The sequence below is a fragment of the Epinephelus moara genome, chromosome 20, assembly GCF_006386435.1.
Source record: "Epinephelus moara isolate mb chromosome 20, YSFRI_EMoa_1.0, whole genome shotgun sequence".
Classification (NCBI taxonomy): Eukaryota; Metazoa; Chordata; class Actinopteri; order Perciformes; family Serranidae; genus Epinephelus; species Epinephelus moara.
In genome coordinates, this window is record NC_065525.1 from 33,748,163 (window position 1) to 33,772,455 (window position 24,293).

General features: G+C 40.3%; 2 protein-coding genes across 2 annotated transcripts; one reads left to right on the plus strand and one right to left on the minus strand.

The window, feature by feature from the left end:
* Nucleotides 1–2,539: 2,539 nt before the first annotated feature.
* On the plus strand, nt 2,540–17,091 carry mpi (mannose phosphate isomerase). Its single transcript, XM_050072614.1, has 8 exons — nt 2,540–2,657; nt 3,444–3,571; nt 8,282–8,482; nt 9,753–9,894; nt 10,112–10,291; nt 10,825–10,998; nt 13,013–13,221; nt 13,528–17,091. Exons 1-8 carry the CDS (start codon nt 2,642–2,644, stop codon nt 13,744–13,746), a joined length of 1,269 nt encoding a protein of 422 aa, XP_049928571.1. The 5' UTR covers nt 2,540–2,641; the 3' UTR covers nt 13,747–17,091.
* A 684-nt stretch (nt 17,092–17,775) lies between these two features.
* Nucleotides 17,776–23,807, minus strand: plex9.2 (PML-like exon 9.2). The gene is given in 2 exon segments (XM_050072619.1): nt 17,776–19,793; nt 22,828–23,807. Coding segments are annotated over 2 exon segments (717 nt in total). The 5' UTR covers nt 22,907–23,807; the 3' UTR covers nt 17,776–19,155.
* Between the last annotated feature and the right edge of the window lie 486 nt (nt 23,808–24,293).

The window sequence follows — 24,293 nt, forward strand, 5'->3', positions numbered from 1 at the left end:
GAAATGGTAGTGCGTTGAACATCCTGTTGTGTTGCACAAGCATACTGCCTTTTAAAGTAGCAGGATTTAATTCTCTTCAATTCAAAGAGGCTTTATTGGCATGCAAAAGATATGTTTACATTGCCAAAGCAAGTGTGAAATAAAAACAAAAATTGCATGTATAGTAAGTAAAGATCTACCAGAATTTACACATTACTACTAACTGGGAAACATCTCTCACCAAATGAGAGAAAATGTACCTCCAAACCTGTTGCTCACTGTTACCATCACTGCACCATAGCAAAATGGCCTCAGGCCTAACTTGAGCTGGGTTTATATTTGATAGAAAACCTGCTTTATAAACTGGCCTGACTGCATGAAGTTTGAAAGATGAGGGTATTTCACAGGTAGGGAAGGTCTAATGAGAGGTGCCATTGAGGTGCATTATGGGACTAGTCTCAAAGGACTAACGTGTGAAGCTCTTGACCTCTGCTGCATACATTTTGACCACTCTAGTTGAAAATCTGCCTCTCACAAGTTTCTCAACTTAATGGAAGAGCAATACTAAATAGCAGGAGCAACCCTTTAACTTGTCAGTTGACATAGAACATTTATGTAGCAAAGCACACCACCTGTGGATTTTACATCAATAATGTATTGTTAATGTAGATTAAGTAAATGTTCTTTATAACGAATTCATCATCACAACAAAAATCACTGCTACACAGCATAGTTCTAGATACTAGTGGCTCCATAATGTGGTTGCTAAGCAACAGTACGAACTGGTATTTTATCGAAGGTGATGGGTAAAAATTTCTACATTAACCATTGGATGTTTATTTGGAGGGGGAAAAAAGGGCCACTCCGCCTGTTTTATACATAAAGGCCAGTTTGAATATCATGAACAGCACTGCTCAGCTCATTAAAACAGCAATTATGAGTATTATAAGGAGCAGGAACGGTCTAACCAAATGCTGCATTCCATTTACCTTGAAAGTTGAAAGCCAGAGCTCGGAATGATGTCACACACAAGTTGACCATGTTCCAGTTGAACATGTCAGAAAACCGTTACTTCACAGCAGGGTTTGCTCTAGCCGGGTTTGAATAACAACAAATTGCACTGTATTTTACAGACACCATGCACACTGGCAGATAGAGGCTCGACAATACTGTGTGTATGACTGCAACTACAAATATTATCAATCATAAATAAATAAGTTTCAAATATAAAATGTGATCAGGTTTTTGGCCCTGTCCACTTTTATGTCGGGGTCAGCTACAGGCTGACTTGCAGGGATAGCTGCCATCTTGTTTTTACATGGATTGGCGTATTGTGCTCTTACTACCACTAGATGGCACAAAATGTGTCCATGAAGAAGGACAACAGGTCTAAGTGAGGTAGAATGAAGTATAAGGTCAAGTAAACCCAAAATGTGATGTCTTCATATGAGGACACTGGTTCTCAGGAGGATATAATAAAGTAAAGATATAATACCCGTAAATAAACCGATAAAAAATACACAAATAAAATAAAAACGGTGCATAGAAAATAATACTTAAAATATGTTTCAAACATTATACTTTTTATTTTCAATGGGTCACATATACACCAATAAATCTAGTACTCTGTACAGCTGTAAGGACTTTTGCAAGTAATTAGACATGAAAGATCAACAATTAAATTGAATATTGGTATCAGCTATTGGCAAAATTTATATTTTAAACAACAGAATTTCAAAATCAGTGCATCCCTAGTTCAATTAGAATATTATATAACCACTGGCTGCCACAGTCCTCAGAATTAAAATTTGCGATGCCATTCATTCAACATATATTCAACAATGAGTGTACCAAATTTGGTGCTTTCATCACAAAATGAACGATAGTTTAGCTATGCCGACCCACTATATTACTTTGTATATTTTACAATGACATTTTTATTTTATTGTTTATTCTTCTGAGAAAGTTCATTTGTAATTTTTTAAATCAATTATTGATTTATATGATTATAACACATGTTACAGAAAGAAAATTAACACATATATGCGTTTTGGTAATTCACATGCAGTACTTTGACTGTTTAGCTGCAGGAAGTGACATCTTTTGGTGGGAGGGAATCAGGGCAACAAATGTGCTAGGGCTGGCACTGGGCATATGATTAATTATATATAATATAATAAAATAAAGATATAATACCTGTAAATAAACAGATAAAAAAATAATATAAAAGCAGTGCAGAGTTTACAAAATAATTCTTAAAACATTTTTCTTTTCTTTTTTTTTTAAATTAGTATCACTATTAATTTTATTGTGTGTATTTATTCAAATATAATTTTGTTATCTGTATTGATTTTTTGGCGGTCTTGGACTGGTCCAAAATCAAGAAAAACTTAAATAAAAATAATCAATAATAATATATATATATTTTTTATTTTCAGTGGATCACATATACACCAGTAAATCAAGCTTCTGTACAGCTTTAAGGACTGTAATAACACAAGAAACATTATTAATTAAATTGATTTTATTATTGGGTTTATAGTGACGTAAGCAGCTCTGATCACACTGAAAAAAAGAAAGAAAAAAAACCTCCATGAAGTCGCGGGTCGAGTCGTGACGTCACCAGACACCAACGGTCTGACAGCCAGCCGACGTTGCAGCCATGGAGGAAGTGAGAGGTGAGTGAGCTCTTCTCCTTCAGAACTGCCTCAAAATTATCTGTTTCGTCGTTAAACATTCAGCTAGCTAATGTCACGGCGGTTTATTCACGTCACACGACACCTCATAGAGATTATTAACGCGACAGACTGAGCGATAAAAGCTCATTGTTGAGGCTCCACATCAATATTTCAGCCGGTGTTTTGTTTGTTTAACGGCAGGCGGACAGTGTTTAGAGCTGCTCTGTTAGCGCTACAGCCAAAATAACACGTCGCCAGGCCTTTAACCACATATAACATCCCTGCAGCGATACGAAGAGTGTGTGTTTGAAACCGACGGGCGAGTGTAAACCTGCTTACTGTGTGTTTCTGTCAATGAACGCTGCATCGTCAGCTGCCCGGTGTTCCGCCAAATAATGTATCCCCAGCGGAATGTGCCCCCCGTTTCTCCTGGGTTATAATGAGACTATAGAGGATGTTTGGGCAGGCTGTGTGGGATTATGTCTCCCTGTCAAAATATGCCACGCCTTTTTAAATTGCAATGCTGCTGATGTTGTTAACAACCCGGTTTATCATTGATTAAAGCGACTTTCTGCTTTTCTCTTTATGTTACCAATATGGGATAACAGTTTGTAACAGGGAGCCAAGCAGTGGGAGACACAGGCTCAGACACAGTACTCGCAGGAAGGTTAACAAAAGGCAGTTGTGTGTTTTGCACGGGTCTAAACAGCTTGGAATATACTGGATTTAGCTCTGCATTCACTTTTTGTTTAAAGAATTCACACATTGAATGTGGTCCCTCCTCAGTGTTTCCCCTGACCTGTGCCGTGCAGCATTATGCGTGGGGAAAGGTCGGGCTGGACAGCGAGGTGGCCAAACTCGTGGTTGGTGGAGACCCACTGGCTGTTGTTGAGGATGGCAAGCCCTACGCAGAGGTAAGGTTATTATAAATACACTGGTCTTTGAGCGAGACACTTGCGATGAGGGTGTATTGTATCTGTTGGAGGTTACTGTTAAAATACATGTTTTTAATTACAAATTCCAGGTTGTAATAGAATGATTTTACCTGTTATTTAACATTAGTTTATAATGCAAGCACTCAATGGAAAGAATGTCCCGCTGAGTGTCTAGTAGTGTTGTCATGATACCAAAATCTTTGTTTCGGTACCGATACCAATATGAATTTAGATACTTTTCGGTATTTTTTCCTAAGGAAAAGTCCTTTTCGATACAAACCTTTAGAACAATAAATAGTAAGGGTGTAACGGTACCAAAAGAAATCACGGTTCGGTAAGTACCTCGGTACGGACGTCATGGTTTGGTTGCTCAAATGTTTCACCAAGTTGGTGTTGTCTCGTGATGTCTCCCTTTGCGAGGCAGACTTTCTCTTGCCTTTTTTCACGTGTGCCAGCTGCGAATGTTGATACAGGTGTTGTCATACACACCACTTGCGCAATCTGTGCTCCAGTAGGAACAAGGAAGGCGTTTGTGTGCATAAATGAATGAAATAAATTAATGAATTGAATCAATTTAAAAAGTACCGGTATTTTCCAAATGCAGTATAGTACCGTTTGGAATACTCTAGTACTGCGGTACTATTTTAGTACTGGTATACCGTGCAACACTAGTGTCTAGAGCAGTGTATTCAAACTTTTTATGCCCATGGCACACCAAAGGTCAAGCCCAAAATCTCAAGGCACACCTGTATTTACATCTGTTCTGTAACGTGTGTTATCACGATATAAGACAATAAAAAGAACAAAAAATGAGACAGGTAGCTTTTGTGATACTGTCTACTTTTCTCTTTTCTTTATGTGATAGGCTATCTTCACTGGTGCTTTGTTGTGATTTGCTCCGTACAATAAAGCGATCCAATGTCTCGCTCACGGCTTTCTCCTTTTAAATGTTATCATCCCTCACACTGGCTGCCAATCAGGGCTTTTGATGTGTCACACACTTAGAATTTCCACGCATTAATGGCGACAAATTTCCTGGGAAGGTTTTTTAAATTAAATTACATTTTTTAGGTAGAGTTTGCTTCTTTTCAGGAAATGGGTGTGCACAGCATACTGATACAATCAATAAAGAATTCATTTATAATTTTTTGTACAGGCCCAGTTGAATATTGCAATAAAAATGTGTGGTTATCACAGAATCCCACGGCACACCTGGACTGGCATCACAGCACACCATTTGAGAACCACTGGTGTAGAGCAGGGGTAGGCAACCTGCAGCTCCGGAGCCACAGTGGCTCCTTATGGGTTTGTCAAATAAGGAAATAAATGACTGTTATTCTTTTAACATTTTTATTTTTCATACATCATTCTTATAGGACGAGTGATTTTACATTCTCTGATTTTAAAAATGTGTAGCCTGTACACGGATGAAAAAAAGGTTTTAAGATTTCTTTGACTAAAATGTGCGTCATACATCTACGACCTGGTGACTTTTCCTCGAAGGTCGTGTTCACACCGGCCTTGTTTGGTTTGGTATAAATGAACTCAAGTTTGTTTGCCCCCTAAGTGTAGTTCATTTGGGCAGGTGTGAACACAGCAATCACACTCGGGTACGCAACAAAACGAGACTGTGAGAACGTGTTCTGACTTCGATCCGAACCAACTGCAGTCACATGACACATTGTTTGGGTTAAACATGAGCATGTTACAGTCCTGGAGGATTATTAATGTGCACCTCCTCCTGTACTGCCTTAATATGCACATTCAGCACATCCAATGCATCAAAACATTGTTTTCTAGTTGGAGCTGCGCCTCGTTTTCAAACTGTGTGGTTTGACTAAAATGAACAATGACAGCAATATAGTCCACGATGAGCAGCGCTAAAATCAACCTGCGTAGTTGTCCCTCCATTGTGACATTAGAAAGTGTCACATTTATCTTGCAAGCGCACTCTTCTTTACTTCCTGGATTTTTCCCACATGGAAATTCTGACCAATCGAGCAGCTTTCTCACACAAGGCATTTGATCTGGTCCGCTTGTAAATGCTGCCGTGAGAACATGAACCAACTCTAAGTGATTATACAACAAAACTTGGACATCTGAGCTGAACTTTTTTGATCTGTGAGCAGCAGTTCAGTTCAAAATCAGTTAATGTAACTTTTTAAACATTGGTACAGAGTTAAAAAATTGCTTTTCCTTCCAGTTTTTCTGACATATAACATTAAAACTTTGATATTAAATTTTAGGCTCCCCATTAAACAGGATAACTACACTTGTGTAGCAGCAGACGGTGGCACTTATTGTCAGCATTATAGGATCTTTAAGATTCTGAATTGTTGCTCTGCAGTGCTCACACTCACTACAAAATACACCACTCCTTGGTTTGACAAAGCAGTGTGAAACTGGTATCATTTCCAGGGTTTAAAATGTGGTGCTGCTGCTTGGTATCTTGGCAGGGAGCCCTGTTCTCTCCATATCTTTCAGAAGTTTTTATTTAGCCACAGCAGCTCTGCAGGGTTTTTTCATAAAGGTCATTAGTTCAGGTTATAGTAGTGTTGACATTTTCACATACCACAGGCCACTTTAATGTCACATGCCATGGTTCATGCTCATATAGTCAGAGGGTGGTTTGGATATTTAATCCTACAGTACAGTATGTGACTTATTGTTCTGGTAGACTATCAGATATATGTCCTAATAATCTAGTGTTTTATTGAGTAGATTTTAGTTTTGCCTGAGCGTAAGTAGACATAATCTAGCAGTGACGACAAGTTCACACAGTATGTATGTTTTGCAACGTAACAGGATTTACTCAAAAAGCAGCTTTATGTTAACACAATGAAACAAGACTGAAAGCACTAAGTTATCTGTGCGATTATAAAACAAAGCAAAAAATGACAATATGGTGTTGTAAGATCGCTGAGACTGTCACAAACTGCTCAGGTCTGACCCAGGACTCAGGTTAAAGAGACCACCCTGTACCAAAAAGGCTACAAGTTTGAGCCTCACTGGTGCAGTCCTTGTTTGTCCACCAACAAGTGTGTGTCCTTGAGACAGTATCCTTCATTTACATGTAAGGCATTAGCGTAACCCTCTTATCCAGAGTGATTTACACCCAGTGAGATGGTTTGGATTCTTCTCCCTTCTCACTGAGTAGAAATCACATTGGATTACAGCATTAGGTAAATTGATTTAAAGGTCCAGCATTGAGGATTTAGGGTGATAAATTTGTGTCTTTGTTATGCTAGAATGAGCCGTGTTTATCTACATAAGGTGAGGCGCTTTGTCTGTAGAGTCCACCGTGTTGCATCACCATGATTTTACAGTAGCTCAGAACGGATAAACGAACACATTCACATCCATCACCATAGTTAGCAGCCCCTCTGTGATTAGCAGCATCAGAAAAACACTATTTTTTGAATGTGAAACTGCTTCATTCAGTGTTTTTACCTGTGAAATCACTAGATCCATTTATTTTGGAGAGAAAGAGACCTCTACGGATAATTTGGCTCCTGGTAAAACCTCCTGAATTTCTGGATCTTAAATTATCAGAGAAAAAGGTGAACACACATTAGCAGGTGCCGGGTTCGCGGCCTATTTTGGACGAGCTGAATAGCGTCGGAGAAACATTGATTTCTAACGTAAATCTGCTTTATTCAGTGTTTTTAAAAGAAAAAAACAGAAAAACCTTCTTAGATTAAAAATCTCCTTTTCAAGAGTGTCCTGGCCAAGACAGGCAGCAACATAAGTTACAGACAACACAGAACAAAAATACAGAATGAAAAATATACAGCTCTAAAACAAGCAATATAAAACATAAGATAAGATTACTACAAAGAAAAGCCAAAATGTGTGTTAATATATACTAGAAGTGAACCATAAAATTGCAAAAAAGGGCAACTACACACGACCACAAAGACCAGCTAAAACACACCCTGACATTGGCATTTACATGATTGTGTACAAAACTCCTGCAACAGTGCTTTGAAATGGCTGAGAGGAACCAACGAGTGCAATTTAAAGTCCCTCTGCACAAGATGCTTGCTTGCCAAACTCTGTGCGTACCCTCGGTACAGACAATAAAAACATGTCCTGTGAACGTAGAGCAAAGCCATTTTTAATTTACTGGTTTCCCTGGTTTAAATCACCTGATCCATTTGTTATAGAGAGGAAGAGACCTCTGCAGATAATTGGCCCCCTGATAAAAACCTCCTGAATAATGAAAGCTGAAGGAATTCTAATGGGGAGAAGTTTCGGCTGATTACAATCTGTATCCTCACCATGAAATGCCACTAAATCCCCTTAATTCTTACACACTGGACCTTTTAATGTAAATGTATGATACCAGCCCTTTTTCTGAGAGGGCCTGGGCACAACTAGGACTCCCTCAGGATGCTTGTTAAGAGAGGGTAAAGGAGGGAGGCAAAGAACTGCCAAGTCTGTATTTTGTAAGTTGTATTTGCTCTGAGAGTAGTTATATTTTTAATTGGGATTCAGCACTCATCATTACACACTCTTTCCCACTTTTATTTTTCCAGTTAGATCAGCATTATGACCAATAAACCTTTCAGTCACAAACCCACTTCTGCAACCTTTAGTCTACTTCTGCCTCAGCCCACTATTGCCATCATGAGTGTTATGAAATTCTAATATTGGACATAATGTATGAATCTCTGTGATCTCTTCAAGCTGTGGATGGGTGCCCACCCAAAAGGCGATGCCCAGATTAAAGACAATAGGATCGCACAGACGACTCTGGGCCAGTGGATCGCCCACTTTCCTGCCTGCCTGGGTTCTAAGGTCAAAGACACCTTCCAGGGACAGCTGCCCTTCCTCTTCAAAGTCCTCTCTGTCAATACTGCCCTGTCCATACAGGCCCACCCTAACAGAGTGAGTACACAAACACACACCTACACAGTGTTCAGATTCTGCATAAAATGACTCATTAGTCTGAATTGGGAAATCATTTAGCCTGGATTGAAACAGCTTAATGTTTGGTTTGACTGCAGCTGAGAATGCACCTTAGAACACCTACGCATAATGACAAGAACCAACCGATTTGTTCATTCTTGTACTGTAGCTTTAAAATCAGACAGAGAACAATCCATGTAGTTTCAAATCTTTTTGAAGGTTATTCCAAGTGAGAGGAGCAGAGCACATAAACGCTTTCTGTCCCAGCTCAGTCTGAGCACTAGGAACAGACAACAAAACTGAGTCTAGAGATTTCACTCTATAGCTACAGTCAGATCTCTGTTCAATCAAAGTACAAATGTACGAAGGGAGTTTACCCAGTATGGCTTTATAAATGAACAAATACCAGTGACTGAGCCTACAAAAGGTCAAAGATGGCCAACCAGCTCTGGAATAAAGCGTGCAGTGATGTTACCTGGATGATGGGGACATCATTAGGCCAATAGAACAAGCGCATTAAAGACTTCCACCAACCGAGCCGGCTTCTTCTGTTTTAGCGTTCTGTTAACTTGAATGGGGATAGTTTGATTTATTTTGCGGCTCTTCTAGACTTTCCAAATGTCATTGGACCAAATTGATTAAATCCTGAAAGTGAAATGATTTCGCTCAAAAAAAAAAATGTATCCACTGATTTACAGACACCTCTTTCCCAGTTAAGTCTGTGGGAAAAGCCTTTTTGGCTCAATGGCAGCATGTGACGGACTCTGGAGTTGTAATGCCACTATTTAGCCACTATGAAAATTGTCCTCAAAGCTTGGCGCGCTTCTTGGGTCATCTCTGCTCGAGGCTAGAGGAGCAAGGCAACATTAGCTGCTACTATTAGTCTAACACACCCAGATCTTGCACTAAATTATCAGTGGCCAATTTGGATTAAAGGTAATGTAGGCACAAGTTTTTCAGAGTAGAAATGATATTTCTGGTTTTGCTGCATCGATTTTGATTGTTGGACTCTTTTAGGACGTTTTGCCTATTTTAAGAGAAGAGTGCCGTGTGATGGGGAGTGTTTATACAATTATTTTAGTTGTCATGTAAAGTCATGCTCATATATTTCTTTTATTTAGAAGGTTCGAATTGTATAATCCTTGGGTTTGTGTATGAACTGAACTGAGTTTAGTCTACACACTCATGCTCTATCCTCACTTCTCTCTTTAGTAACCCTCTTCCCTTTCTGTCTTTATGGTTTGGTTAGGAGTTAGCTGCTCGTCTCCATGCTCAGTTTCCGGAGCACTATCCAGACAACAACCACAAGCCAGAGATGGCCATCGCTCTCACCCGCTTTCAGGGCCTCTGTGGCTTCAGACCAGTGGAGGAGATCCTGGGATTCCTTAAATGTGAGTCCCAAAGTCCCACAGGGTCATTAGAGGATTGTGGATCGATCTTGGGCAGTTACTGGAGAAACGGGGAAATAAATGTTTTATGGTGTCAAACCTGTACAGATACTGTACATTACACTATAATGGGTGAGGAGGTTTAGTACTGTTCTCTGAAGGGTGAATGTTTCACTTAAACTAAATTCATACCTTTTGCATGTGTGTGTGCATCCATCAGCTGTCCCAGAGTTCCACGCTCTGGTGGGAAATGAGGCAGCGGAGGAACTGCGATGCAGCATGGGAGACGCGGCTCATACGAGCCAGGTGCTGAAGAAGTGCTTCACCAGGATGATGAACTGTGAGAAGAAGGTGTTCGTAGATCAGCTCAACATGCTGGTCAAGAGAGTCACTGAAGAGGGTGAGGAAGCTGAGGGATGGAGCCCCAAGCAGCTGAAAACAAATGGAGAATACCTGCTTTTATTACTAGTCAGTGTAGTTGGTTAGACGTTAAGCATTACCAGGGTGTAGAGATAGCATTTTAGTCAGTTCTTTTCTCCGTTGCATGCAGTCTATTTGACCATGAGAGGATTGCTCAATATGTGAAAACAATTTCATCATAGTCAACAATCTGGTATCTGAAGTGTGTTAGAAAGAGAGATATTCACCAGTTGAAAAAAAAACATCCACCAAGTTGTGGTACATACTGAAGCTTAGAAAAAACTTACAGCTGCCATTTTGTAAAAGCAGTAAAATACTGCTTTAGTCCGTTCATACCAGCGTGCCTGAATCACAGAGGGAAATAAGCAGTGTCTTTTTTTTATATGCTACCACCTGTAGGCGCCAGTATCAGACATTTATCTAATCCTATAAATAGAGGGCTCTTAAACACAGCACAGGTCAGTTGTTCTGCTGTTTTTAAACACAGTTTACTGATGTTTATGACTCCTCCAGGTGCAGCGGGGAAGGACACATCAAGCAGCAATGGTGATCTGTTGCTCCGTCTCCACTCCCAGTATCCCGGAGACATCGGCTGCTTCTCCATCTACTTCCTCAACCAAATAGTCCTGGAGCCAGGCCAGGCCATGTTCCTGGGAGCCAGCGAGCCCCACGCTTACCTTTACGGAGGTAAATAAAGTTTTCATTTGGATGGCATTTTAAAACGGTTAACTCTGTGGTTGGTCACTTAGTTATGTAAAATACTATGGAGATGGTGAAAGAGATTTCTTTGATCGGATCAACGGGTGCAACACATGAGTATAAGGCGGTCAAGGTGGCTTTACACAGATTTGGAGTCATTGCTAAACAAATATGGCGACATGTTAGAGCGGTAATGTCACCAGGGGCATTATTTGTTGCCAGAGGAATTGATCATTCTTTCTGCTCTATGCACCTCACATTTTTGCAGGAGCACCTTAATACCTCGAGCTGAAAAAATTTCAACCCAGAGCAGAAAAGTGCCTGACGTCATTGGCATTTTTTCCCATTGTCCAATCGGAGGAATTGAGAGGCAGGCCTTCTGTGGTGGTGATGACAGCAAGTGGTAGCATACAGCGTTAAGCTAATGTTGCTCACTTTCATCATCGCCCTACTAGGCAAGCTGCAAGACATATTACAACAAATGAGAGCCTCACCTACTTTATAACATTTAACCAACACTAATTAGGCCCTACGATTCACAGCAGATTGTCAAACTGTCCACGACTCATCTTAAAATAAGCCTTGAATCAAGCATCATCCAGGCAAAGCTCCTGGATCAGCTACTGATTTGTATTCTTTCTGGGAGTCTCATGTAACCACACAGATCTATTTTTCCCAAGTGCAGTCCCCAAGTGCAGACTTTAAGGTACAGATCTGTGAGTTTACTTCACAGCAAAACAGTGGTTAAGCTAAGGACAGGTGATTCGGTGGTTGCCTAGCAACAATTAAAAAAAAGAAGGAGCAAGCTGCAAAAAGAGCTCTGTCTGACTGGGGCAGGCAGTGTGCCTCGACCTCTGTCTGATAGAGGCCTAAGGATGACATCACAAAACGTATGTAGACTGTATAATGTTTTGACTTGACACGTTGTAACGATATGACCCAATCGGGAAGCGAACAAGGGTGTCTGCGTCATCATTTTTAAAAGTCTCACCTTCCACCTGTCCAGACCAAAACACAGCCCCGGCGTTTTGAAATTCAGACGGGGTCAACAGCGTATTCAAACTTCTGAGTTTATGGGCTCCAAAACACCAGAGTGGCATGGACACTAGGTGACAATGCAGCAATAGTTACGCTTTCAAAAATGAAAACGTGTTAGTGTGGATGTAGCCTCAGTGCTGTAGATCTTACCCAGGCTGAATGGGTACAACAGTAGCAGGGGCATGAATTCCTACATTGCTGACACTTCAGCCTCCCATCAGTGCTCCTGTATGACAGAGAAGCTGCAGGAGTATTAAAGGATAAGGCCAGCATTATTCTGTATTGTTCTGACTGTCAACCAATCCCATGAAAAAGCCAAAAACTGACAATGTGTTAATGTCTCTTAATGCTTTCTGACTTTTTTACCTTGTTTGGCGCTCCAAGCCCACAGGCTCCCTCTGAAGATATGAATCCCAAACAAGGGGTCACAAATATATAATTTCATCTTTTTTAAATGATCACTAACAGGAGTAAATAGGCTAGAGCATTCACTGGGGACTATTTTCAGTTGTGGATTAATACGCATTTGATGCCCCTGTCATAGTTTCCTGCTGCAGGACGGTGTATTTAGGACTGAGTCAAAATAAACAGTGTGTGTCATGATAATGAAGGAACATGTTAGCTAGTGCAATGCTGTGATTTATTCATGTGTTTTTAGAGCTATACAATGTGTTGTTTGCTTAGTGGAGTTCACTATTCATGTCCACCCACATATTCATCCCACAGTTGAGTGCAAGTTCACATCAGATGTCAAAAGGCATTCTTGGAAATCACTTACTATGAAAGTAGATAAGGCAAGTGGAGAAGAAATAGCTCCTGTAATGCATTTAACCTCACAGGCTGACTGTACGTACAATTGTAAGAGTATTTGAGAATTGATTTTTCCATTTGAAGGAGAGTCGACTGCTCGCTTTGCTTATTTAAAACTCGCTCTCCTTTTCTGTCTATTCATCCGTCCATCCAGACTGTATTGAGTGTATGGCTTGCTCAGACAACACGGTGAGAGCTGGTCTGACTCCAAAATACATTGATGTCAACACGCTGTGCGAGATGCTAAACTACAGCCCAGCCCCCGCCAGCTCCAAAATCTTCCCATGTGTCCAGGACGCTTCAGATCCCTGTGTGTCCCTGTACGACCCCCCAGTGCCAGACTTCACTGTGATGAGGATACAGGTAGGAAACCTCAGCTTACTAAATGATAAACATTCAGGAGGGAAAAATTAAAACTGAATGGTGATGGAGGAAGTAAACCTCACTAACTGTGAAGTGGATGTTATTTTTAAGGGACAGTTCACCCCAAACTCAAAAACACATATTTTTCATCATCAAATGGTCTGTTACAGTCGAGCATATGCACAGAAGGTAGATACAGACTGGTGGATATAATAAATCTTTTTTTCTTCTTTTTTTTAATCATTGGTAATTTGTTCAGAGCAAACACAAACTTTCTCACCTCGTTCTGTGCCGTCCATCCTGCAGGTCCCAGCCTCGGTGAAGCAGTACACTGTCGCTCCAGTCGACAGCGCCAGCATCCTCCTGGTCATTGAAGGTGACGCCACGGCAACCTCTGCAGCCGCCCTCTCCGACGTCACGCTGAGGCGGGGCACCGTCCTGTTCGTCTCGGCCAACGAGAGCGTCTCCCTGCACATCACCTCCCAGTCGGGGATGAGCATGTTCCGAGCCTGCTGCCTCCTGTAGCTGTGAGTGTGAGGCTGTGTGTGAAAGCTCATACTACCTGTGTTAGTTTTCCTCTGGTTCGACTCACAAAGGTCAACACTGCGTTAAGGATTGAGCCCAATGATTGTTGTGCACTTTTGAAGTAGGTAGTACGTTAAAGGAGCTTTCAGACACAGTTTGCCGATGCCCGTCTGTGCCCGCTGCTTCCCCCGACCCAAACTCGACCTGCGGACTGCTCCAGCAGTGCTCTTTAGCTTTAAAATCCAGCAGTAATCCACTGCTGCTGGATTTTAATTGGTTTTAACTGTCTTTTTTACCTTTAATGATGCAATCACATCTTATAAATCAGAGGATGTGCACATCCCAAATTGATAATAGGTGCTGGACAGAAGACACACGCTAAGAATAAAAAGTAAAACATGTCCACAACACTGACACATGACAGTGCTCACATCACTCCATCCTCAGGTTCCTGAAGATCGAGGGATTAAAATGTTGCATGAGAATTTATTCTTGACCTTGGAGACAGCAGTTGGGAAAATAATCTTATAAGGTCCATTTAGTACCAGCTCTGGAGTTTAAAGTCCTTTAAGCCCAACTCAGACCAAAGATTCGCGACAAGACAAAACCATTTTAGAATGTTGCAGAGAAAAGTCACAGCGGTGTGAGCAGGTGCTCCGTCCCTACTGCGCCCTCTGTTTCCACATACACACACACACACATTCTCACTGACTGATGAATTGGTGCTGGTGGCGTATTGACTGGTTAGAGTCCATCTGATGCTGGTTTTGTTTCTGTTTTTTGCCGTTTCATCACCACTACAAATGCACCTGCAGCCAGTATCTCACCATCACTATCCTCATTCATATTTTAAGAAGCTACAAATTATATTCAGCCACAAAATAAGCCTGAAAAGCTAGAAATCAGAACGGAAGTACAGAGAGTTGTTGCATAGAGACGATACACCGTCTCGTCTAGTTGCATTGGTGTGAACCGGCAGGTTTTTGGAACATTGCAGACCGGCACATTGCAAGTAGTTGCCTGTTTCAACTCATCTCATCGCAAATCTTTGGTCTGAACTGTGCTTTAAATGCTCAGAAGAATGGATATTTTTAAATCTACAACTCCATGACAACACGGCAAACACTATCCCTTGATTCAGATCATGAGATGCAATAGAAATCCTTATAACGGTTAATATAACCCTTTTGGTGAGATTGATTTCTTAAAACAAAACAAAAAACACTGAGCAAACTCCATCTACTGGTGATAACAGTGTAGTGCATTTAAAAGCCTGAAAAAGCCTAAATGGACCTCAAGGTATTGTTAATGCAGAATTTATAATTATTATTATTATAGTTATTTCTAATGGTTGCCCTTTTTATTCCTAATACACTTACAGCTGCACGTTTTTATCCTCCAATCTGAGATAAAGATATTATACGTACATTCAAACAGCACTGAAGCAGGGTGGGGGATATGTTTACACTGGTGCAGCCCACCACCAATCACTGTTCAACTACAGAACCACCTTGTCGAGGACTAAGTATGTCTGTTATATGAGCCAGCAGTTAGCCTTTCCACAGGGTCACTGGTGCAGCTAACTGCTTCATCATTCTAGTTCAGCTCAAACAAAGTAAACATCCACCTCTGGGACAAAAAATATTAGTTGAGAGTATATAGTGTAATACTGAGATGCCTGTGCATGTTTGATTTAGAGCAGTTATACTGGAGAGGGACTTCTGTCTCGACTGTCACGGTGAAGTCAACCCTGGGAAGTATTACTGCTTTTAACTGTTACCAGCGCATGTTTTACGGTCTGGAAACGTCTTCTCAAGGTAGTGAAAAATCAGAAAAATAACAAAAAAACAAAACAAAAAGGGCCACTAACTATCGCCGTCCCATTAAAGGGATGATTTGGATTTTTGAATTGGGGTTGTATGAGGTACCAGGTACTGAACAGGTATAGTCAGTGTATGGCCGTACTCCTGCCTGCCTCTTCAAAATGGAGGCGTACCAACCAACATCTACTGTAGGTAACACACTGACTATGGATAAGTTCTTTATACAACGGCACTTAAAAAAATCCGAACTATCCCTTTAAGCACGACTACATGGGAATCAGGAATGCATTTTAATTAAAAAGTTATATACGACTGAAAATGCACTACTGCTGCTTGTTACATACAATTTGACCCGAGCCCGTTAACACACCCACATCTTGTACAGTTGTACAACAAAATGCTGCATTTAATTTTCTAGTATTATAGCAACAAACGTGTCTGTATTTCTGAGTATTTGACGCCAATTTTTTACAGACTTTGCATGTTTTGTTGTTTGTACTGATTCATCAATACTTGCCATTACATGCTAAAGAGGAATGATCCCTGAAACCGCACCGCATCGTAAGGTTTTAACTGTACATTAATACATCATGAGGTGAGTGGTTTGTCGTCACAGTGAAATCTCCGTGGTGACCACTTTCCAACATGTCGGTACAATATCGTAACTAGATTATTTCAGTATGGTGCAAACGTCTGCGTAATATTCCAGCTCACACCAGGGTCCGTCAGTAAATCATGACGTGGATTTTCTTGTTGTAACAATTTTTATAGGTTATCTAGAAGTAAATATTTGAGAATGAATGCTCTCTTTGCCTGCCAACCTACCAGTGAGTAAATATTTCTCTCAATAGTTTGACCTGAATGAATGACTGCAGTGAATCGAGCCAACGCTGGTGATGCTTTTACCGACGTCATGACCGTGTTAGTGATGACGGCTGATCTCTAAGCTTGTCCCTATTATAGATGCACTAAACCTTTAGTTGTTGGTTGTTGCTAAATATTGTTGAGAAGTTGAAGAATATTAAGAGACTGAAGGATGTTGATAGTTAAAATCACAGCATCTTTTTGATTAAAGAACCATTACCTCAGATTCATCCTTCTGTATCTCTATAATTGTAAAACCTTTTAGTTATATTTGTCAACAAACCATTTTTTCCATCTTTTCAAAATGTTTTAATGTAGTTAGCATGTAGAGGCTGCAGTTTCAAACAACTGAATTTTGACTTTTGATTTAACCGTCACAGACACCTTTGTTACTGGTCTTGTTTTATGTCACCTTTTAGTTTTTATACTGTACATCCAGGACTTTGCACATAATTTAACTCCTTCAAATGCACACAAATCTGAAGGTCACAATGTTTCACCTTAATTGTTTTATTTAACTATAGTGAGAACATTTCCTGGAGTATTTCTCTAGATGAGGATGTGGTTTAGCATTTTTGAATATGGTGATGCTGTAGCCTGGGACTGCAGAGAACATGTGTATGTAAAAGTGGTTTAATAAAGCCTTGTTCCGTTACTACACCATCTGAACTCCTTATTGTTTTGTGTTGCATCTGTACCATTTGTTACCTTACTATTCCAGCCGAACGATATTCAACAAGTATCAGTCTGCTCTAAGAAATCAGGTTGTTCGAGTCAGTGATCTCTTTTAAGTCCCTTCTTAAAACATACTTTTATCAGAGAGCCTTTCCTGATTTAATTTGAGTTTTAAGTTCATTTAGACTGTCTTTTATTTCCTCCGTTCTTATCAGTTCTTTTAAAAGATGTTGTTTTCAAGTCTTGTCTGTCTGTGACAAATTGGTCCAGTATTGAGCAACATGGCTGCAGCTGGTGGCGCCAAAACAGTCTGCAGTTAACCACCCAGTGCAGTCATTCACCGCCAATTTATGTCCACTAGAAGTGGGTTTTTTTTCCCCTTCTTTTACTTTTTTTGTTAAAGAGTACGATCCCTTTTTTTCCCCTTGGAAACAGACCCAAATTCACCATCACCAAACCCACCAGACTGCAGCAGCTGTAGACTGAGAAAAAAATGACTTAATTCACTGGGCCGACTGCCGGCAGTTTTTAAAGGTGGAACATTGACTTGTAATGTTACTCAATGCATGAGTTGACGACGTGGATCCATCAACACACCTTAAATTTCACTGTGACAACTTTGACCATTACTTTAGTTTTTATATGACATACACTTTTAGTAATGAGTGGATCTTAAAGGATTTTTATATATAATTTCGCCCAGGTTATGTGAACTGCATATATTCTAATCCTCACTCGAGAAAAAAAAAAAAACACTGCGGAGCTCATTCCTGTGGGCTACGGCAACACTAAACCCCTGAGCTTGCCTGAGAAGGACTAAATGCACAAACCTGCTATTTCTAAATATCCCATGGAGAGAGACTCTCACTGCAGCCTGTTATATTTTGTCCTGAAAATGTCGGCGTGCAGCCTCGTTCTGTGGACGATAAACGAGGTACAGACTTCCCTCTGTGTCACCACTGATGAGGGAATACAGTGAGTGCTGGACGGAGCAGTGAGTGACAACAACCCCGCCCACATTTAAGAGGACTGTTTGCAGTGGAAACGCTAGGGTCTAGGTACCATGTCTGAAGGGTTACTGTTGGTTCCATAGGTACCATACTGAAAGTGTTTGGTGGAAACGGGGCTTTAGACATGAAAACATGGTAAAATAGGGCCCAGATTGAGATACCAAAGTTACCCTTTACATTTCCAATAACTCAGAGAACCTTGAAACCTTGAAATTAGAGCTGGACAATAATCAACTTTATGTGAAATTGTATTGTATGAAACTATCATTATTATTATTATTATTATCACTGTGTTATTAACCATATCTCCCAGCCCTACTGAAATATTGATTCATTTAGGACACACTGTAGAAATACAAAACATTTATTAACGCATTTATTTACCCTCAGTAAAAAACAGTGCATGAATTTTCTCAATAACAGTCAGCACTATTTCCTCCCACAGATAATTAAAAATCAAGCTGCCGACTAGAAATTGAAACCGGAGAACAATCTGCCTGCAACTACTTACATTTTCACCATTTATAAATCACATAAAGAGACGTCTGACTCCACTTGTTGTTCAGAAATACTCATGTCTGTTTCTTGTTCCTGAAATAAATGGCGAGGAGCTTAAGAGGTGGCAAGAGCACCCAAATTTCAACATCCATTTTAACATATGTATAAGGAAAGTCTTATTTACAGCTGTGACTGACTCGCATTTCTCCAATCTGGTCAGTACTGTGCAATAAATTAAAGTGCATGTTGTTGGAACGATCAACAAGGCGAGACTGAAGCGTACAGATTGGTAACTCCAATTTGACAAAGTCGTCTAGAAGAATTTAGGGCCCTACAAGGCTGAGGAAAAAACCCATCACACCCTGATCTAAGTGCTGCATCAGGCTAAAGTAGCACAGTGTGACTTCCAGATGTGCATTCATTGTCTTCGTATGCTTTCCTCGACCTTTAAGATTCCACAAACAGATATTCATTCCTTTTTGCTCCACTGAAGAGGGCGTTTCAAGTGATTTCTCATGTTCTACCTTGTAGCTTTGTCTTCAACTGCTCTCTGTGACCTTCACCGTCTGTCTGAAGTGCTCCCACAGGGGGCGCTGTCCTGCTGGCTCACAGGGCACTTTAGATTTAGCAGCTGGTTTGTTCTCCATTGTGTCCAAAGTAAACCTATGCCTACTAATCAAGTCTGGTGTGGGCTGTAGAACACTGTACAGTGCCTGTAATGCCCGCACATCCTCCAAAGCATCATGGGCCCTGTAGTTTACACCCAGCAGCTCCCTGACCAGGTTCTCCTGTCGGAAACTCCGGAGGCCGCGGTCCTTCAGCATCTCTCAAGCCAGCGGCAGAGTGTCAACACAGCCGAAGACTGCTGACTCAAAGTCTGCTCTGAGGTCAAGTTCATCAAGAGCTCGAGCCAACAGCCGACAGTCGAAGCGGCGAATGTTGTGGCCAATGACGAGCGGGCGTCCAAGCATCTTGAGGAAAGCTATGAAGGAGACCAAGACCTCTCGCAGGGAGTTGGTGAGGACAAGCTGGCGATGGAGGTAGAGCCTCTGTCTGCGGACCCTGAAGCCGGTCACTTTGGCTGCTCCTCGCTGTATTCGAGACCGAGGGATGACGTAGAGGTTCAGTGAGTGGCCTCCACTCACTGCAGCCAGCTGGACGATTTCACAACTCTTATCTGGTGAAGTAAAACGTGGATAAAAGGAATCACTTGATGTGCGTTAGAGGAGGGAAACTAGGTCTTTAAAACAGCAAATGTGATTGTAGGCTGAGTCACAGGCTGTTTATTAGCAGTAACTGGGCATGGGAGATAGTTAACGTCATAACATAAATCATAATGAGATCATTAAGTAACTGGAAAAATCAACTGAGAATCTGTTAAAGGGATAGTTCTGATGATTTGAAGTGGGGCTGTATGAGCTGCTTATCCATAGTGTATTACATACAGTAGATGTCAGTCAGGAGCCCTCCTGCAGTTTGGAGAAGCAGGCAGGAGTACTGTTACAGCAGCTAACAATGTACTGCTGTAGAGGGGGGGGCAAGAAAACGTATTTTAGCCATCTAAAAAAATCTATGTCGGTTTAAGTGTACAATATATTGAGAGTATTTTAACGGCTTTAGTTCCCCATCTATGCTCTGGTCGAAGCCACCAGACTCCATTGACATTTTATTTTAGTCATTTTAGCTCACTGAACACGAGAGAACATATTTCGTTTGTGTAATTTTATGACTTTGGTGAATCTGAACTAACCCTTTTAAACAGGGATGTAGATAATGTCGGCACGTCATCGGTATCGGCTGATATCAGCTTTGAAATGAACTATCGGACTCGACCAGCACGCTTTTACTTAATTTGCACATTGAATGAATATCACATACATCGAAAAGCATTGTATTTCCTGTCTCCATCTGCTGGTGGACCATCATGATGAAAGTAAGCACGTATAATATGATGTTAATTCCACTAGAGAAGAGACTTGATGATCACTAAAGTCAGGTGGAGGAAAAAACAAATACAACGATATTGATATCGGTTATGGAACAAATGAGTTGTTATATATCGGCATATCTTTAAAAAGTCCAATATCATGCATCCCTGCTTTTAAACACCAACGTCACTCAATAACACAAACAAAATAACTGTATGAGGCAGTTGTAGACCAGCACCTCCTTTGTACAGCAATGTTAAATCACTGTTTTTCTCAATAGAGTCTGGCTCTGAGGAAAGTGATTTAAGAGCTTCATGTTCCAGCTGGAAATCATTGTCTGACAGCAAAGTACAGCAGTGAAAACATTCTAAATAGAGCGTACACTTAAACTGTTGTGGACTTTTTACAGTAGGACTTTTTTTAGTTAGCTAACCAGGGTATGCAGGAATCCTGAGGTTAATTTCAATACCTTTTTAAGACTTTTGTAAGACCTTCCAAAAAAACTTCAATACCTTTTTAAGACTTTTGTAAGACCTTCCAAAAAAACCTTAAGACCTCATCACCACTTCAAGCTGTCGTTAGCAGCAGTGCATCTTTAACTTACTAAACAGTTGTAGTTTACAATTAAATCTATGGAGCACAAACATACAACAGAACTCAGATAAGATGAGAAGGATTTTTTATTGTCTTTTGCTCCTCTGTTTGGCGCCTGTACGTGCACCGTCACGTGATGTCGCACAGGTATGCTCACGGCCCCGAGCGGCAGTCCGAGTGTGCCTACTTACACATCGTTGTTTGTAATAGTCGCGAGGAGGAAAATAAATTATACATTCATGGATACTTTTTGTCAAAGCTTGAATGCCAAGAAAATTTAATACTTCATAAAATCGCAATTAAGACTTTTTAATACTTTTTAAGGGCCTTAATTTTCCGACATTTGATTTATCAACTTTTAATACTTTTTAAGACCCCGCGGACACCCTGCTAACATACCTTCAGTTGCTGACCCCTCCACAGCAGGACATCGCTTAGGGCCGTTTCATAGTCGACGCACGCAACATGAGCAAGCGACGTGAGCAACGCATTTCCTTTCTTAGTCAACACATTGAAGGCAAGCGACGCGGGCGACACTTAAAATGCAATACATCGCTCACGCAATAGGGGGTAGCAGAGTCACCGGTACATTACGGCTCGCTAGTACTGCTGTAGCTAGCTAGTACTGCTACTTTATTAAAGTGCAGGGCACTAGTCATATAAATGGGAGTGTGCCCGTACGAGCTCGCAAAGTTTTTCCTCCTCGCCCGTCAAATTTCATACCTGCTTCTTTTGTGAATAACAAAAAGTGGTTAATTTGAAGTATGTCACTTGCATTATGACCCCCGCTGGCAACACGTGGTATTACACACGTCACTGCATCGCGTATCAAAAAAATCAATCAACACAATTTGAGACGCAAGCACACATCATGTCTCGATGCATCCGAATGCGTTTGCGTCTGCGTGCCTTTGCGTCGACTATGAAATGGCCCTTAGCTTCCCTGTTGGACTCCGGCCTGCTTCTCCGAACTGGGGGTGTGTCAACTGACATCTACTGTATGTAACATGCTAAGTGTGGATAAATCCCCCATACAACCCCACTTAAAAAAATCTGAGCTATCCCTTTAATGGATAAAATAAGAAGACAATAGTTTGGAGTTGATTCAGCAAATCAAATAGCCTATCTGACAAATCAAGGTGAGACGTCACACTGATGCAAAAATCATTCACAAAATTGATCATAAAACTGATTGCAACAATATTTACAGGGTGCTGACACACTGGAGATGTAAATGTATTAAAAAAAGAGAAAACATTGTAGCCACATTTATATGGTCTCACTCATGGCCCACACATATAATAATTGCTGATTCTTAAAAAGCAAAACTGCCAGAAATTCACTGGTTTCACTGTGTTGCTTCACATCTGAAAATAAGCAGTTAAAACACGGATCAAGAGAACATACTTTAATCATTACTTGCTATCCCACTATCAAGTTAAATTAACTACAACAGGGCAAAACCTTCAGTCATTTTAAACAGACCCAATGTGAAATAGAAAGCTTTGTCTAAAGGAAACATCTGACAGATATTAATCTTCCTGTATCTTCCATTAGCAGGCAGTCAACTGTTAACGACAGCCATTTATTTAACCTGTAACGTTAGTTAATAACTGTGAAACTCCCCCTGGCTACAAAACATAAAGTTTTCTCTATCATGAGTGATATGACAGCATGCAGTGATCTTACCCAGCCCAGTCGTCTCCAAGTCAAAGAAAACCAGCGGCTGTTGAGACTGTTCAGCTCCGTCAGAGTCTGGTGTTTGCATCCCGCCACGGCCACCGTGTCAATCAAGCCTGACAGCCACAGTGACGTTTTGTGAAAAACAAACTAAACAAAAACACATTAGAGACATTTGCAGCGCGTTTTTAGCTTCTTGTGTCCCGTGAAGATTTTCCCTCCTTGTTTTTAAACCCCGGCGGAGACAAAACTTTCAAAACAAAAGCCTCGTTAAAGATGAATTTCATGACGAGAAGAAGAAAAAGAACTTTCAGCCGAGCGTTAAAAAAAAAGAACTGTCCTGAACATGTGTATCTATAAACTATACAGCGTAAGTCTAAAGCAAACTAAAGGATTATTTTCCAACAAAAACTAAATTGAACCAAGATATTTTACTTTGCTACGCTTCAGACTCGCGCATGCGCAAATAAACCTTTTCTTCTTCTGTGAAATGTGGAGCAAATGCAACCGTCTCCGGCACAGTGCTGCCCTCCACAGGATATAAATGGCAACGCAATAAGGCGGTTAATAAAATGCTGATGTTCAGTTTAATCTTACAGCACATCTGTTTGGTTGGTGGACATACCAGCACTGGTTATACTTATATATTTTGTAAAGAAACAAAAAAAAACTTATTATACAGTATGTGCTAATACTTAAAGAGGACATGAAACACTAAACATAGTTATCATAATTTAAAGAGGGTCTCTCACCCTAAAAAGATAATTTTAGTTTAAACACTGAAAATGAAAGGAATCTCAAAATCCTGTCATTTAATGTACAATAACATTAAGTATTAGCCTACTGTTAAGAGGAATATTTCGATGATACCATTCATATTTTGTAACAAAAACTTTACTTGTAGCCTAATTCTCCTCTTCCACGTGCAGTTAATTGGATTATATGAAGTCTTAAAACATACATGATTTCAATGGCTTTAGGTTTTTTTTTGTCTTTTTTTACGTTTGTAATTGTTCTTACTGGTGTTATTCTGTTTTATATATGTGTACATTTTATATTGCTATATATTTGTGTGTCAATCTTTTATTTTGTACAGTGCTTTGGTCAACTGTGGTTATTTTCAAATATGCTATATGAATAAACATGATTCGATTTGATATTACTGGGCAGTTCCACGTGTCATAAACCCAATTTCTTATTCTACATAATTTTTCCTAGTTTTTTTAAAAATCTTTTCCCTTTTGTATATATTAAACTATTGAGAATATTCCTTTAAAATATATGTATATATATATATATATATATATATATATATATATATACATATAAAAAGTTGCTGTAACTGTTCTTAATGAAGACCCTTTTGTTTTGTGTTNATGTGCAAAAAAATATTAGTCCCCGGTAGTTATTGAGGGAGTTACACGCCTCAAAACAGTCTGGCAAATGTATCCCTCGAGTAATACAGACAGTGAGGT